This window comes from Notolepis coatsorum (assembly GCF_963971535.1).
Source record: "Notolepis coatsorum genome assembly, chromosome: 13".
NCBI classification, from domain to species: Eukaryota; Metazoa; Chordata; class Actinopteri; order Aulopiformes; family Paralepididae; genus Notolepis; species Notolepis coatsorum.
This window is the reverse complement of record NC_140177.1, coordinates 61991528-62007956: the sequence shown is the minus strand read 5'-3', so window position 1 is coordinate 62007956 and position 16429 is coordinate 61991528. Positions and strand designations below refer to the sequence as shown.

The following is a 16429-nucleotide window of genomic DNA, read 5'->3' as shown; positions in this document are numbered from 1 at the left end:
TGTTGGGAACCGGAACGCGGGCTGCGGCGGTGCCGCAGATGTGTTTTGGGGTTTCTTTCCTGAGGGGTTATGGGACCAACCGTTGCATGGGGTGATGCCTGGGTGGTTGGTTCTCTGGTGTGTTGCTGCAGTGTCAACTCCCGGTTCTCCGGTTGAGGGTGCCCCTGCACGTTCATGACGTCTGCCGATCGTATGGGCTTTTTCTGTGGGCAGCTGTCAGGGGCCGAGTGGTCTACGGATCCCACTTCTGACGTGCTGTTTGAAAGCTTGGTTATGCGACAACGCCAGCATACGCCCCTTCCGCCGGGGCGGCTGTTTTCAGCTGTCCTTTCTGGCGCCTGCCTCGTCTGCAGTTTCCAGGCTTGGGTTGACAGCCTGTTGCCTGGTCTTTTTCCCCGGTGCACTGCCTGCTTCCGTTGGTTAACTCTTGTGTGTTATGACCATGCTGTCTGCCTGTTGCAGGGCCTGTGTTCCAGGCGGTGTGCTGTTGGGGAGGACAGGGCCCGCTCGGCTGAGGGGCCTTTGTCCGAATACGCTGGCGATGTGGGGGGCGGGGTCACTAGGTGCCCCCCTGGTGGGGTCTTGATGCTGGCATCATGGACTTCTCCGGGCCCCCATTCCAGGGAGTCCAGTCCTTTTGGTGGGTCTGGGTCTTCCTTCGCGCTCCGCTGCTACGGCCTTGCCACGGGGTTGGGTTTGCCCTTGACCCCGTGATTCTGGGGGCAGTGACGAGGTTGTTCCTACGTTCGTTCCCGGGTGGCATGCGGGTTGTGCGTGGGTGTAGTCGTGGGGTCAAGCCACGGTCTGCTCACCCTGTGCGTTGGGTTGCTTGAGTGCCTCTTCGCACGGTCGGGTCCGTCGCCCTCCCGTGAAGCCCCTAATAGGGGGGATGCCCTCCATTAGGGGGGGTCGGGGGGGCTCGGCCCTCCCTGTTCTGATGGTTGTGGGGGGCTGTCAGCGGGGTGTATTTGTCAGCCAGCGGCTCCGCTTGGCCTCCCTTGTGCAGTAGGTGATGCCAAGCAGAGCCCCTTAACGAAACAGAACGTTAGGTTATGGCTATAACCAAGTTCTGTTAGTTAGGGGTGACGCTTGGCATCAGACGGCCGCTGCAGCCCTTGACCTCACCTTGTGGTGAAAGCTTGGGAAGGAGGAGAGCAGGTGACCACACACCTGCTTATGAAGGTAAGCTGATGAGGGGTGTGGTCAGACTAATACTGGTATTAAAGGTATATTTGTGGAATGTTATTCAGTACGCGTGCACGTAGGTGATGCCAAGCGTCACCCCTAACTAACAGAACTTGGTTATAGCCATAACCTAACGTTAATAGTCTATATATTGTGGCAGACCGGCTGTGTGTGTGTGTGTGTGTGTGTGTGTGTGTGTGTGTGTGTGTGTGTGTGTGTGTGTGTGTGTGTGTGTGTGTGTGTGTGTGTGTGTGTGTGTGTGTGTGTGTGTGTGTGTGTGTGTGTGTGTGTGTGTGTGTGGGTGTGTGTGTGTGTGTGTGTGTGTGTGTGTGTGTGTGTGTGTGTGTGTGAGAGTGAGTGGATGACCTGGATAAAGTCACATGGTCACACAGGTTGGCAGTTTATTGAAGTAAAGTTTTAGTTCTGAGGTCTGACATCATCACCTCATTCCCATTGTAACATTAAGTTAACAAAGCACTGAAGACTCAAAACTAAGATAACATAAGATAAGATGAGATGAGATACGATGCGATACGATACAATCAGATGAAATATTCCTTTATTGATCCCCTTGGGTAAATGTTGGTGTCATAGCAGCATGGGGGAGGGGAGGTACAGTATAGGTATGGGCAGGATAATAGCAGAAAGACATAAATATAGGCAATAGAATTAGATCTGAATATAAAAAGATGTAAATGGGATGATTTCATGCTATTATTCGAAAGCATGTCGCCACAGAGGAAACACATTGGCTGTGGTTGCTCTGTACTTGTGACAGTAAATCCAGAGAGCACATAATGTTCACCAAACTGACGATTCTTCACTTTCTCCGTTTTCTTTTTCTTCTGAATGGGTTCTCCTGATTCAGCAGTATCACCTGTGCTGTTGTTGCTGGATGAACCAGCTCGACTCAGCCATTGATCCATAATGTTAACAGACATTTTGAAAGAGGCTTGATATTTTGCTAACTAGCTACACTACAATGATGATGCTCGGTCTCGGTGTAACACCTGACAGTCCGGTGGGAAGCTGAACGTTGCACGATAGAACAAGTATAGCCAATAATAATATTATATCCATCAAATTATTACTTAATTTGAATTCCCCCAATTTTGGCATGCATTATTCTTTATTTGGGTACAGTTTTCCTGTACATATATTATTTTTTTTTTTACAGTAGGAAAGCAGGAGGGCTATCGGTTCATAATTTCGAACAGTACTATTTCTCTTTTATGCTCAGGCCGTTGCTAAGATGGTTCAATAATGATTCTGACATACCATGGGTGAATATGGAGAAGCACATTGTATCTTCATATACACTCAAATATATCCTCTTTTCTGGTCTATCCCAAAGCTTTTGCCGTACTAAATTCGGCCCAATTATAGCACATTCAATTTACGGTTGGAAATATATTGCCGAAATGGGACAGTGGGACACAAAATGGCACCTAGATACCCCTATTTTTGATAACAACTTCTTACTGTTGGGAGGGAAACCAGCTATTCACAAACTATCTGACATATACAGTGAATATGGTCTCAGATCCTTTCAAGAGCTCAAACAAATCTATAATGTCCCTAGTACATCCTTCCTTTTTTATTTACAGTTGCGCACTGCAATGCGCACTTATGGTGTCCCATGGAATCAGCCTTTACCAGTTCATCCTTTAATGATTATAGTGAGTGGCATAAATGTTAAAATGGTTTTGTTTCGGCGGTTAGGTGGCCGAGCGGAGATTGCGTTCGTCACCAGCCCCGGAGCTGAGCTGGATTTGCCGGTTTGAATCCAGCTCACAGCTCCGGGGTTGTCACCAGCTTGGCTGGCCGTCTGCACTGATACAATTGGCTGTAGCAGAGGGTGGGAGAAGCTGGCGGGGTGGGTCCGGGTCGTTGTAAACAGCGACTCCTACAGTTCGGTCGGGGCGCCTGCTAAGCGCGGATTGGACGTGAGGGGGATAGTGTGGTCCTCCCACACGCTACGCCCTCTCAATGAGAATCCGCGCTGCCAGGTGAAAAGAAGCGGTGATTGGCTGGACGTGTGTCGGAGGAAGCACGTGGTAGCCTCCACTCTCCCAGATGATCTGACTGTGGGGGGTAAGTGCGCAGCGACCAGGAAGGGACTGGGAATTGGCATACGACTAACATTGGGATGGGAGAAAATCGGCGGAAAATGGAGGGGGAAAAAGACCAAAAAAAAAAAAAAATAAAATGGTTTTGTTTCTGGGTTATATAATAAAATACAAGGAAAACTAAACAGAACTACAGGTAATACCACTGTCTGGAACATAGATTTAAAGGATTACAACGCCTGCAAGAATGTATGGCAGAAATTGGCAGAATGTATGGGATAATATTCCGTGAACCTCTCGTAATTATAATAATCAATTAACTCATTACAAACTGATACAAAGATTTTATCTGTCACCCAGGAAACTCTGTCAAATCAAAATTTTACAAAGTCCCCTATGTGCTTTATGTCCGCAAAAAGTCATAGGAACATACATACATATGATGTGGGAATGTCCAGGAGTACTAGCTTTTTGGGCCAAGGTTGCATTATTTCTCACTAATATAACGGAGATAAACATACCTTGTTTGCCACACATTTTATTATTAAACGATGATTCATCTTTAAAAATCACAACTGCAAGCAGGCAGGCTACACAGTATATGACTATACTGACGGACAATCTATATACTGAAAAGACACTTTTTTATGCCACTGTGGGAATTAATATGAAATGCTGATGAACTTGTTTAAAAAAAATAAAATAAAAAAAGTTGGTAAAAAAATAAACAATTTTTATTTTATTTTTTTTATCTTTTCATGTACCCCCTGGGGACCACCCACGTACCCCTAGGGGTACGCGTACCCCCGGTTGGGAAACACTGCCTGCTGCTGAGTCTGCCAAGAGTATTGTAAACAATTACTTTCAGAGACTATGGGGGGTGAACCTCCGACCCTCTAGGGGGGTCCGGGGGCATTTTTGTTGGTACATTTTAAAGTTAAATGCATCAATCTGGTGCACTTTGAGAGCAAAATAAAGACGCTAGATCTATGATGAACTTTGTGCTCAAAACACAAAATCTACCAGACTAGTGCTTCCCAAGCCTTTCCTCGAAGCACCCCAGCCGTTCAATGTATTTGTTCAATTCCACCACCAGCACACCTGATTCAACTTAACTAGCCCTTTATTAGTTGAATCAGGTGTGCTGGTGGTGGAATTTAACAAATACATGGAACGGCTGGGGTGCCTCGAGGAGAGGTTTGGGAACCACTGAGCATACATTTGAGCCATCAAAGAAATGAAGCAAAAGCGGTTACCTGTGTTGAACTGGTTTATTTTTTAGAAAATAAAAAGATATAGTGGATTACTATTACGACTACTACCACTGCCAATACTACTGATACATCCCTATTGGCAAACTTTATATTTAAAAAAAATAGTAATTCATACAGTCATTATACAACTGTGGCGGGACTAATTAGACTGTGGCGGGCCGCCACAGTCTATGTAATTAATGGGAAACCCTGAGTATTATGAGTTATATGTAAACGATGGAATTGGAGCACGCTTTGGTGGACAAACTGTGATGACACCATTTCTAAATTACCCCAAGCATTTTTCTTTGTAGTATGTTCTTTGAATATCGGCACCTATTGGGCAACATATCGACCCATGTCTGAAATAGGCTATATTGACTGATTAAATCATCTGACAGATTAATCTGAGTCCTTTCATTCTAGTGTAAGGCTAGTAAGGTAAGGTCATTTCAAAGTTATGCCCTTTAAAGGCTTAACAACTTCAGCAAATGTCTGTCTTTTGTCCCTCTCTCTCTCCAAGAAGCGAATAACTAAGATCCAATGTTACGGCGGCGTGGCTCAGGGGTAGAGCGGGTCGTCCAATGATCGAAGGGTTGGTGGTTCGAATCCTGCTCAAGCCCATGTCCATCCCACTGCTGTTGTGTCCTTGGGCAAGACACTTAACCTACTTGCCTCGTATGAATGTGTATGCATGTGAATGAATGTTGGTGGTGGTCGGAGGGGCCGTAGGCGATGATTATTCGCCAATCTTCCGTGAGTCTGCCTCAGGGCAGCTCTGGCTGCAATTGTAGCTTACCACCACCGGTATGACTGTGTATGAACGAATAATGGACTCTGTGAAGCGCTCTGAGTCAGAGAAGAGCGCTATATAAATCCAATCCATTATTATTATTATTATTATTACAGCGACATTGTGTCAAGGTCTTGTTAGAGCCTCTTGCAGCTTCATCACTGGCACGCTAATTATACCCTTGCAGCAACATTGTGCTAATGGTACAGTGGCTTCTCTCCCAGGCAGTGGAAGTCTAACTGGGATCCAATGTTGCAGAAATAGCATGGAAAGGGTTAACCTGTCCACTGCCATAATAAGTCACCTGTTGCTGTGTTAATGTTGTTATGTCGGTCCTTCTCTCCCCGCTGGAAGAGCCCAGCTGGGCCGTCTCCTCCTGAACACAGGAAGCCCAAGCTCAAACGAGTGAGGATCTCCATGGCGGTAAGATTGTCTGCCACCTAGAGACCGTTGCCTAGTAACCATTGCCTTGCGAACAAGCCGAGTAGTGACTGGTGGACCAAATTATTTTTGGTGTACTAACTACTGACCAAAATATGACAGTAGCTTTTGACAGAGAGAGATAGAGGGGTCAACATTGATACCGAACCGCTGTATTAAGACGTGGTCAAAATTGTCTGGTGTTTGGGTTTCTTTTTCCTCTTCTTGTGGTGGCTCTTATCTTAAGGCTGCTGGCCTCGTGGCTTTAAATATAACCTACTTTATGTCTGTATTTTGTTGTGTATTGTTTATTGTATTGCACAAATGTAATATGGTGATGTCAAAATCTGTGTGTGTGTGTGTGTGTGTGTGTGTGTGTGTGCGTGTGTGTGTGTGTGTGTGTGTGTGTGTGTGTGTGTGTGTTTGTGTGTTTGTGTGTGTGTTTGTGTATGTGTGTGTAGTGCACGATTTGTGATTTTCTTTTTACAAGGGGGACGATGGGCAAGTTCCTCCTCACCTCACCCTGAAAGATCTATAGTTAAACGGGAGTGCATTATACATCTTGACATAACAAAGGGGTGTCTCATCGCCTCCTGTGTTGTGGTTGCTTTGCTGTGTACTATTCATATACTCATAGGTGTATGGTTTATTTTTCTATATATCTCAACCTTCTTTCTCCCCCCCAGGACCCTCCTGAAGTGGAGGATGACATGACCACCACAGAGGTAAGACCAACCTCTTCTCAAGCTACTGGTGAACTGCACACTGTCAAATCAATTTCCACATTTCCTCTTTGCGATCGCTCAAGTGTTCTAATGACTGCGCCGCTCCCAGGTCGCAGAGTGGGCAGAGCAGCAGCTGGACGACCCGGTGGACTTTAAGAACTGCAAGATTGACCCCGCCCCCTTCCAGCTGGTGGAGAGGACGTCACTCCATAAGGTGTCGCATCAGAGCATCAGTCTTTTATATAAAAATCTGAACGCTAATTGTAAACTAGCCTTAATCCGAACACTAATTGTAAACTACCCCTAATCCCAATGCTAATTGTAAACTAGCCGTAATCCCAACGCTAATTGTAAACTAGCCTTAATCCCAACGCTAATTGTAAACTAGCCCATTTATAGTTCATAGTCTCTTTGGGTGTCTGTTTCCTCCATATTTCTATTTACTTTGAAACAATCAGCAGGAGCACTAGACACTAGACACATTAGAACACTAAATATAGGTAGAATAAAGTAAGATAAAAAGTAATTAATAAAAAGGAAAAAGTCAATAAACATGGAATAACATAAGTAAAAGATATAACACTATATACATGTATGACAATGAGGATGTGTGTGTAAAAGTAAAGGTAACAAATACTGTATACAACAGTATGGTGTAACGGTTGTGACACCGTCACCCCTGCGTTGTGTTTAACTTCGATGCCCCGAGGGAGTTTCGGACACGTGGTCTGCCGCACCACAGGTGACACCACAGACCGCTATACCAAGAGGTGAATTCACTTCTTGGCAACGTGTCTATGTGTCTTTTACCTCATTCAGCGCCATTCATGCATATATACGTGTTTGTCCGCCAATCGAATAACGCCAACCACGTATATATACGTTATTGGATCGTTATTTCTTTTATTCGCTATTTCCATTCATAAATCATCCAGGTAGGCTGTGGTACTGTGTGGCAATGTGTCTGAGATCGCAACGGTCCAATACCGCCACCTGTTGGTATGCGGCCGATGTCGTACTTCCTGTCTGACTCTGTGTATGGCTCTGTGTATCATTGAAATTCCTCCGGGCGGAGTTTTTGAGTAATGTGGACCGAGGGGTATACCCGATCGCATTGAATCGGTTTCGGGACGCCAGATTCATTATGCTGTTGGGGGTTATGGCGTGGGCCAAATGGACATACGATCTAGCAGATGGCAATCAAATAATTGGAATATTCTTTTTGGAGTCTAATCGGCCACAGGTAAGAGCAATTTAACGTCAATTTCAGCTTGGTTGTCCATTGTTTTCATAGCCATCGCCCTGATCAGCGTATGCTGTTGTACTAACGAATGCTGTTATTGACAATCAATTAATCAGAAACGACCCCCCCCCCCCCTTTCATGCATGCATGATGGAACATAATATACCGATCATATGCATTTAAATTTTTTATTGTAGCGTGTATAGGGACGAAATGACAATGGATTAAGTATAATATGCGTTGCGGGCAATTACTAGCCTCCCACGCAACCATAAATCTAAAACCATACTTATATTCACCACGGTATAAAACGAGAATGTATGGATGGAAAAAAGATTCCTTTTTCACATCTTGAACGATAGATACTCAATGTCAAATGGGCCATAGTATTGCATATATAGCTATAATATTCAAATAGTTATAGCCCTGCAAACAAGGTGAGCGACTCCCACCGTTTACAGCGGTGGCGGTAGCTACTACAGGATGAGGCTAATGCGTGGCGTCCAATGAGTTAAGGGAGAGTGAGTTCAACTCGCAGTACCGCTACGTGCCACAGTCACTTCACAACACTTGGGGCGGAAATTGCGGAATCCACAGAGAATGGATTGCGCGAAGCAAATTGCATTTGTGGAGCCTGCTCTGCATCTGCAAGCTATCCACGAAAGCACATTGCTCGATGAGATACCAGCGCAGACACGCCCAATAATGTGTGGCGCGAGCAGTCTGCACTCTGCCCCCCTGACAGCGCTCTTGGCAGAAATGTGTGTGTCGAAATGTAGCGCGCTGTCAAGTTTAGCGCGCTGTCCAAAAAAAGAAAATAAATTAGAAATCAAGATGGAAAGCAGTAAAAATAAACTTGCAGTTAAAACCAAGAAGGCAAACAACACATGCCGTTCCTTCGAATCTGGAGAGATCTAATTCTGTATTTTAATCTGTATTTAACCTTTATCTATTTTATACTTGCTATACTTATTTTATACTTATCTATTTTTGTCTAGCACAGTCTCTGGAGCGTAACAGAAAGAAGCATTTTGTATAAAAGTATTCTGTACTTCTGTATGACAACTAATAAAGAAACTTGAAACTTGAACTTGAACTTATCTATTCGGTGAAGACCAGTTATTCTAATTAAAGAATTTACATTATCTATCTGTCCCACTTTGTCCCACCAAAATCTGACTGTTGTCCCCCCCCCCCCCCCCCCCACTCCATCCATTAACTCAACTGGACTGTCATACTATTCATTTGCACTTGGGACATTGATATTATATTATTGATGTTATTATTTATACATGCTATATTCAGTATGTTTGTATGTGGTGATGCTCTAAACTCAATTTCGTTGGACCAACAATGACAATAAAGATTCTATTCTTTTGCACTCCTCTATACATTACGAAGTAAACAAAATACAATACAAAATGAACGGAATACTAAAGAAAATAGATCTTATGAGTTATGAACAGTATCTAACTTGTTCGAGAAATATAAAGCCGAGTGCCAATAGCCTTCGCAATGCGTGATTTAGAAATAAGGCTATAGCTGACATTTCAAATGATTGGTTCTGATACAGTAAACATACAGTAAACATTTATTTCTGATATAGGTGCTGATCAGCAGTAATGCAATGTCATGATTATTATTATTAAATAAAAAATGTATTAATAATTAATGAATTTTTTATTTAATAATAATAACTTCGTTTTATATAGCTCCTTTCATAAAACCTAAGGTCGCTTATAGGGGAAGAAATAACAAACAGACTGTAGCTAAGCCAGGGTACACAACCCTGGCTGTATTTAAATAATGAGCTTGACAAATACTAAATGATTTATTAACCAATATTAAATGTACACAAAATGGCGGACACTCTTATTAACTGGAGGGGACGGGACCAAGTTGAATTATTACATTTAATTTGTAACATAAAATAATTTGTCACATTATCCTGGGGCTAATCAAATTTACATGCAACCAGTATCCTAATTATTATTATACAATTTATATATCACAATGTTCGAATTAATTATACAATTTATATATCACCATGTCCGAATGAATTATGAGTCCTAAGCTAATGGTACCAGGTCGTTGGAGCTCTGAATGGGGGGTGTGGAAGGTGAATTGTCCAGAGGAGAAAGATGAGCGTTACAGCGTTGTAGCAAAAAAACAACTCTCTCCTGAATCTAATACACCTTTTCTTCCCCAACTAACGGTATCTTTTTCTCTGTTCCAATACGTGCAGGGTGCACGCTGTATACAGCTCGCGATACAAGGAACATATACGGGCGAACAATAAAACACAGGTCAACAGTAAATATATATCTTATACAAATAAAACAATATATATATATATATATATATGGTATAGAAAATAATAAACGTGGACTTTAGGTGATAGCCTAATCGACCTTTTTGTTGAACTAATTCTAATTATTAATCTGGACCTTCAGAACAGCTTGCATCGTTCGGTATAGTATAGACTGCTGTTCCGAAAGATGTAGCTGTCGTGCACTGACCCAGGGAACTTGGCAACCACATTAGTGATTAAATTACTGGCATTACACAACATCTGGATATTGATGGAATAGGTATCCTATTTCGAAAAACGTGCTCATTTTCGCCGGGTGGTATCACGGCCACGACATTTGGGAAGCCGACAGTGTTAAGAAAAGACAGCTTTGTGAGGGCGGCTGAGTGGCGCAGTGGGCAAGGCGCTCGCCAATAACGCAGGAGATGCTGGTATCGAGCCGTCATACTAACACAATTAGCAGTGTTAGAGGGTGGGAAAGCCGGTGGGTGGGGATTGGACGTTGTGGACAGCGCCTCCTACAGGTCGGTTGGGTGACGCTGGTGCGGCAGGAACAGGAAGTATCGGGGGCACCGTGAGCCTCCCACGCGTTACTCCTCGCCACTGAGAGTTCGAGCTGCTGCGGTGAAAAGATGCGACAGGCTGCCTCCTCGTATACCGGAGGGGACACGTGTTGCAAGGCTTCTATCCCCACTAAAGCCGACCAGTTGGAGGCATAGTCTAGCAACGTTCAAGACAGGGGGAGTGAAGAATTGGAAATACGAAATTGGGATGGGAGAAAAATAGAAAATGGGGAGAAAAAGCGAATAAAAAAAAGACAGCTTCGTCACTTATAATTCTATTGTACTATATTCTATTGTTCTATTTTTTTTCTTCGTTTATATCCCATTTAAGTGTCGCTTATATAGAAAAGAAAAAAATAACAAACAGACACAATTAACACAATCAAACTGAAGTGGGAAACCAACTCGGAATAAATAAATAGAGTTTATTCTGGAGCATAACGCCACAACATTGCCTGCTCAATATCATCCTTGATTTCATCCAGAGTGATATTCTCCTTCGAAATATTATTTCGCGGTCACGCTGTTACTGCTGCCATGATGATCATCACCTGTGAAGAGGCTCATTTACATAGAAAGGGGAGATGCCAATTGCACCGGACGCAATGCTGAAGCAACGCATGGGCCACCTTCATTTCAGCCGCTGCGCGTCCTTTGAGAGCGATATGTGTCGAAAAAAGCAGCGCAAACCCTTTGTGGATTCCGGCCTTGGAGTCCATCGTGACTGCGCCTCGCTGTTACAATTGCACAAGTGGAAGAATGGATATGGAAGAATGAAATACGATTAATAAAATGTAACACTATATACATATGACAATCAGGATTGTGTGTAAATGTGACAAGTGTATACAACAGTACACATTGGGTATGTAGCAGTCCAGGTTCAATAGCAGCAGTCATAGTTGATGTTTCTCTCTCTCTCTCTCTCTCTCTCTCTCTCTCTCTCTCTCTCTCTCTCTCTCTCTCTCTCTCTCTCTCTCTCTCTCTCTCTCTCTCTCTCTCTCTCTCTCTCTCTCTCTCTCTCTCTCTCTCTCTCTCTCTCTCTCTCTCTCTCTCCACAGACTCATACTATCTTCTCTCTGCTGGGCCTGGACCATGCCTATGTAACCAGTACCGGACGCCTTGTTGGAGTGGTATCTCTCAGAGAGGTGTGTGTTTGTGCGTGTGTGAGAAAGTGTGAAATTGAGAGAGGGAGAGAGGTGATGATTATCTATATATCACAACCACTATATCTGGAAGTCACAGGTTATTCTCAAATAGGTGTGTGTTTGTGGAAGAGATAATAATTAGCTGTATGTTCATTAGAGAATGATCTTAGAAAGAGAGAATGATTGTCTATTTATTATAATCACTATATCTCCAGGGCCCTTTATTGTGGACCATGTATTCCTGGCTACAGTAGAATAGGCACTTCACCTCACACATATATCAAGTCTCTAACCTGTCTTGCACACATGCATTTAGGTTGACAGTTATTGAGAGTTAATGAGTTTGGATATGGCCACCAGTGATGTCATCAGAGGACTCTGAATCCTTGTGTTGTGTACTGTTAATTACAGTTCAATGAAATGATGTAGATGAAAAAATAGCAATCCCTATTGCAATCCGTATCTCTATTATTTCATCTACATCATTTCATTGAGCTGTCAAACTAAATTAATATGCAAAACAGCTTACAGTCTTGGGATATGTGTGAGATTATGTGCAAAATAAATCATGGTTGTTTTTGGTGAAGTGCCCCAGTGCAATATTTATCATCCAAATCATGGCAGGACACATTAACTCTCAGGTCTGGACGGTCCCAAATCGGATTTAGCTCACATTGGGCCTCATTACCTGTCTAAAAATAAAAAAGCCACCGCCAAATTCATCAAGCCATTCTTAAAGTCTAAATCCGTTCTTACCCAGGTGTGTTGAATGATGAATCCCACCTGTTCTTAAACTGAAATGCGCGTTCATGCTCAATTCATTTGCATACAGACACGCCCGCCAGCGCCTTATAAGGCGAATGAGGCGTGTGTAAAACAGCCAAGTTTCGGCATCTGATCCCTGTCTGATCCATTCAACAGGAAGCGATTTGCGACTTTATGCTAATTTTATGCCTATGTCTATTTTAAGTATGTTGAGCTGCAATTCTTGTATGAAAGGTGCTATACAAATAACGTTTATTATTATTATTATTATTATTATTATTATTATTATTATTATTATTACTTACCAATGATGTTGTTGATCAGTAGACTCCTCCTTTCTCGGCACAGTCCATGCTCCGGCTAGTTAGCCACAAACCAATGCAAAGTCAATGGGGTCAATCTCCTGTCTGTACAAGCTGACTGAGCACTGAGATCTACTCCACAGTGCATACAAAGTAGATTTCAGTTGTCTTCAATCAGCTTGTACATACAGGAGCTTGACCCCATTGACTTAGCTTTTATCTCATTACCTGTCTAAAAATAAAAAAGCCACCGCCAAATTCATCAAGCCATTCTTAAAGTCTAAATCCGTTCTTACCCAGGTGTGTTGAATGATGAATCCCACCTGTTCTTAAACTGAAATGCGCGTTCGTGCTCAATTCATTTGCATACAGACACGCCCGCCAGCGCCTTATAAGGCGAATGAGGCGTGTGTAAAACAGCCGAGTTTCGGCATCTGATCGCTGTCTGATCCATTCAACAGGAAGCGATTTGCGACTGATCTCAAAATGACACACACACACAAACACACACACGTCTCACGACTCAGTGCATGTGTGTGTGTGTATTCCTGTGGGTCGCTCATCGTGTGAGTGTGTTAATCTGATGACCAATAAAGACTTATACTTGTACTTATATATGTACTGTATAGTGCGAAATAAATCGTTCCAGCAAAGTAGGCTTTGTCAATACTGCTTGTCAAGAGCCAATTGTGCAGTAGGTTGGGAAATACCGGATCTGTCACCTGTCATATCTCCCTCTGAAAGGTCCCTATGGCTAAAACCCTGAGTGCGCTCAGAACTTGTAGGTGTGGAGCAGAGAAGAGAATAGAGGAGAGGAGAGGGGAGAGGAGAGGTTGTAAATATGCGTTCTATGCGTACGGCCTGGGCGGCCAGAGCATCTAACTGTTCTAACTGCAATATATAATCCATTTCAGAAGCAGAACGCATGCAATAAGTTATAATAATAATAATAATTGAACGTTTCTGGGTTTATAATGTCGTATTTGGGGTTATGTGGGGGCAATTGACCAATGGTTTGCTTTCAACCCATGAACTCTTTCCTCTCACCTTTTAAATATTGTTTTAATTTTCTCTACTAAAACTGTATTGTATTGTTTGTTTTGTAAAGTGTCTTTGAGCATTAGGAAAGGCGCTATATAAATCTGATGTATTATTATAATACTTTTTTTGAACAAATGTTTTTTATTTTCCCTTTTTTTAACATGAAACAAGACAAACAATACAGTAAAAGTAATAATCAACGATAAATCACAGGACAATAACAGAAATAATAATAACAATAATGACAGTCCAGTAATTAAATCAGAATGAAAGTAGATTAAAAGACATACAAATAATAAATACAATACATAGGCTCTTGCTCGCTCTCGACCACTCTTAGAATTTGGTCTTGCCTAAGAGAAAAGCAAAAATAAGAAAACATTGCTGAATCCCAGGTAAGAACAAAATAAGAAGAAATGCTAGTTAAGAACAAAATCTGTTCTTATATCGGCCAATTGTGATCCGATGAGCCAGAACACAACCTGGTCAGGCTCACCTGGTGATCAGAAATCTACATAGCCTTTGGACACAATCCAGCCACAATGTGCATAATGCATATCATAATGAGCAAATGATCCTACAGAAAAACTGATCCACGCCTTTATCTCAAGCGAATTGACTATTGTAATGCACTCCTTACTGACCTCCTGGGGGGAAAAAACAGATAGACTCCAACTCATCCAAAACGAACTAAGAGGAGAGACCACATCAGTCCAGTGTTAGATACTCTGCACTGGCTTCCGGTTTTAGAATTGATTTTAAGGTCCTCATCCTTATATACAAAGCAGTGAATGGAACAGGACAAAGCTACGTTGCCAATGTAGCCGGCGCGATCTTGTCTGCGTTGTGTTTAGTCGATTCGACCCCTGTTAAGGGATCGCCCTGAGTGGGAGTTGAACCCCGGACGCCCGCGTCACGGGCGGCATCACAGACCACTAAGCAAGAAGTGAACTCACTTCTTGCTTCCGGGTCTGGATGCCTCTGGGGAGTGAGTTTACTTGCAGTACCGCTTACCATCCACAGCCACGTCACTACTTGTACCCGTGACTGTGGATATACCGCGGTACCTCCGTTACACTCACCCCCCTAAACTCACTCCACCCAGGGCATCCGGGTCTAACGGCACCACATGTAGCCGGCGCGATCTTGTCTGCGTTGTGTTTAGTCGATTCGACCCCTGTTAAGGGATCGCCCTGAGTGGGAGTTGAACCCCGGACGCCCGCGTCACGGGCGGCATCACAGACCACTAAGCAAGAAGTGAACTCACTTCTTGCTTCCGGGTCTGGATGCCTCTGGGGAGTGAGTTTACTTGCAGTACCGCTTACCATCCACAGCCACGTCACTAATTGTACCCGTGACTGTGGATATACCGCGGTACCTCCGTTACACCAATTCTCTTGTCAACTATGTGCCCCCTTGAACATTATGATCATCTACTACTGCAGCCTTTGCTAATTACGCATACAATCTATGGAACACCCTGCCTATGGACATTAGGGGGGCTAGCTCATTTAATATTTTCAAAAGTAAACTAAAAACGTACCTCTTCACTGTAGCCTTCTAATGCACTCAGCCACTTAGATTATTGTGTCTGTAAATGAAAGATATTTTATTGCACTACTTTTATTCTGTGATTTTTTATGCCGTGATTTCTATAATGTCAATGCTATGCAAATTGTATGCCTATTTCTATATCTGCACTTTATGCTCATTTTATGCCTATGTCTATTTTAAGTATGTTGAGCTGCAATTCTTGTATGAAAGGTGCTATACAAATAAAGTTTATTATTATTATTATTATTATTATTATTATTATTATTATTATTATTATTATTATTATTATTATTATTATTATTATTATTATTATTATTATTATTATTATTATTATTATTATTATTATTATTATTATTATTATTATTATTATTATTATTACTTACCAATGATGTTGTTGATCAGTAGACTCCTCCTTTCTCGGCACAGTCCATGCTCCGGCTAGTTAGCCACAAACCAATGCAAAGTCAATGGGGTCAATCTCCTGTCTGTACAAGCTGACTGAGCACTGAGATCTACTCCACAGTGCACACAAAGTAGATTTCAGTTGTCTTCAATCAGCTTGTACATACAGGAGCTTGACCCCATTGACTTTGCTTTTATCTGTGACTAACTAGCCAGAGCTAGTACGAGCAACAGCATGGATCGTGCTGGGAAAGGACTCTACTGAACAACAACATCATTGGTAAGTAACAAATAGAGCTAGGGTTCCAAAACGTTTAACTATCCCTTTAACACAATCATTCTCTCAAAGTCTGGGTTTCCTGGGTGGATGATGTCATAATGATACAATCCACCCCACCCTGATCCTCTTTTTAAACTAATGGTTAGGCAGTCTGAATAACCGTAACCATTTGTGGTGTCATGCAGTGCTGCAGTAGAAGTTCCCTTCAGTCTGTTAGAGTTGTTAATGATTACTAATGGTGTGCTGGTAACTACTGAGCTCAGAGATCTAAAGCCTGGTACGGAAGCCATCATGTATGCAGTCCATGTCCAAAGGGTCCGTTGTGCTCACCTCCTCCTCTCTCTCCCTCTCCTCCCATTTCACTACACCTCATCC

The 16429-nt window shown here is 42.8% G+C and overlaps 1 protein-coding gene across 1 annotated transcript in view; it reads left to right on the top strand.

The window, feature by feature from the left end:
* clcn2a (chloride channel, voltage-sensitive 2a) overlaps positions 1 to 16429 on the top strand; it is a gene marked incomplete at both ends in the record, with an annotated part of 204996 nt that overhangs the window by 187909 nt on the left and 658 nt on the right. Inside the window, 4 exons of the mRNA XM_084327681.1 lie at positions 5655 to 5723; positions 6407 to 6445; positions 6555 to 6659; positions 11624 to 11710. Of these exons, the coding sequence (XP_084183807.1) occupies positions 5655 to 5723; positions 6407 to 6445; positions 6555 to 6659; positions 11624 to 11710 (300 nt within the window). The remainder of the gene's footprint in view (positions 1 to 5654; positions 5724 to 6406; positions 6446 to 6554; positions 6660 to 11623; positions 11711 to 16429) is intronic.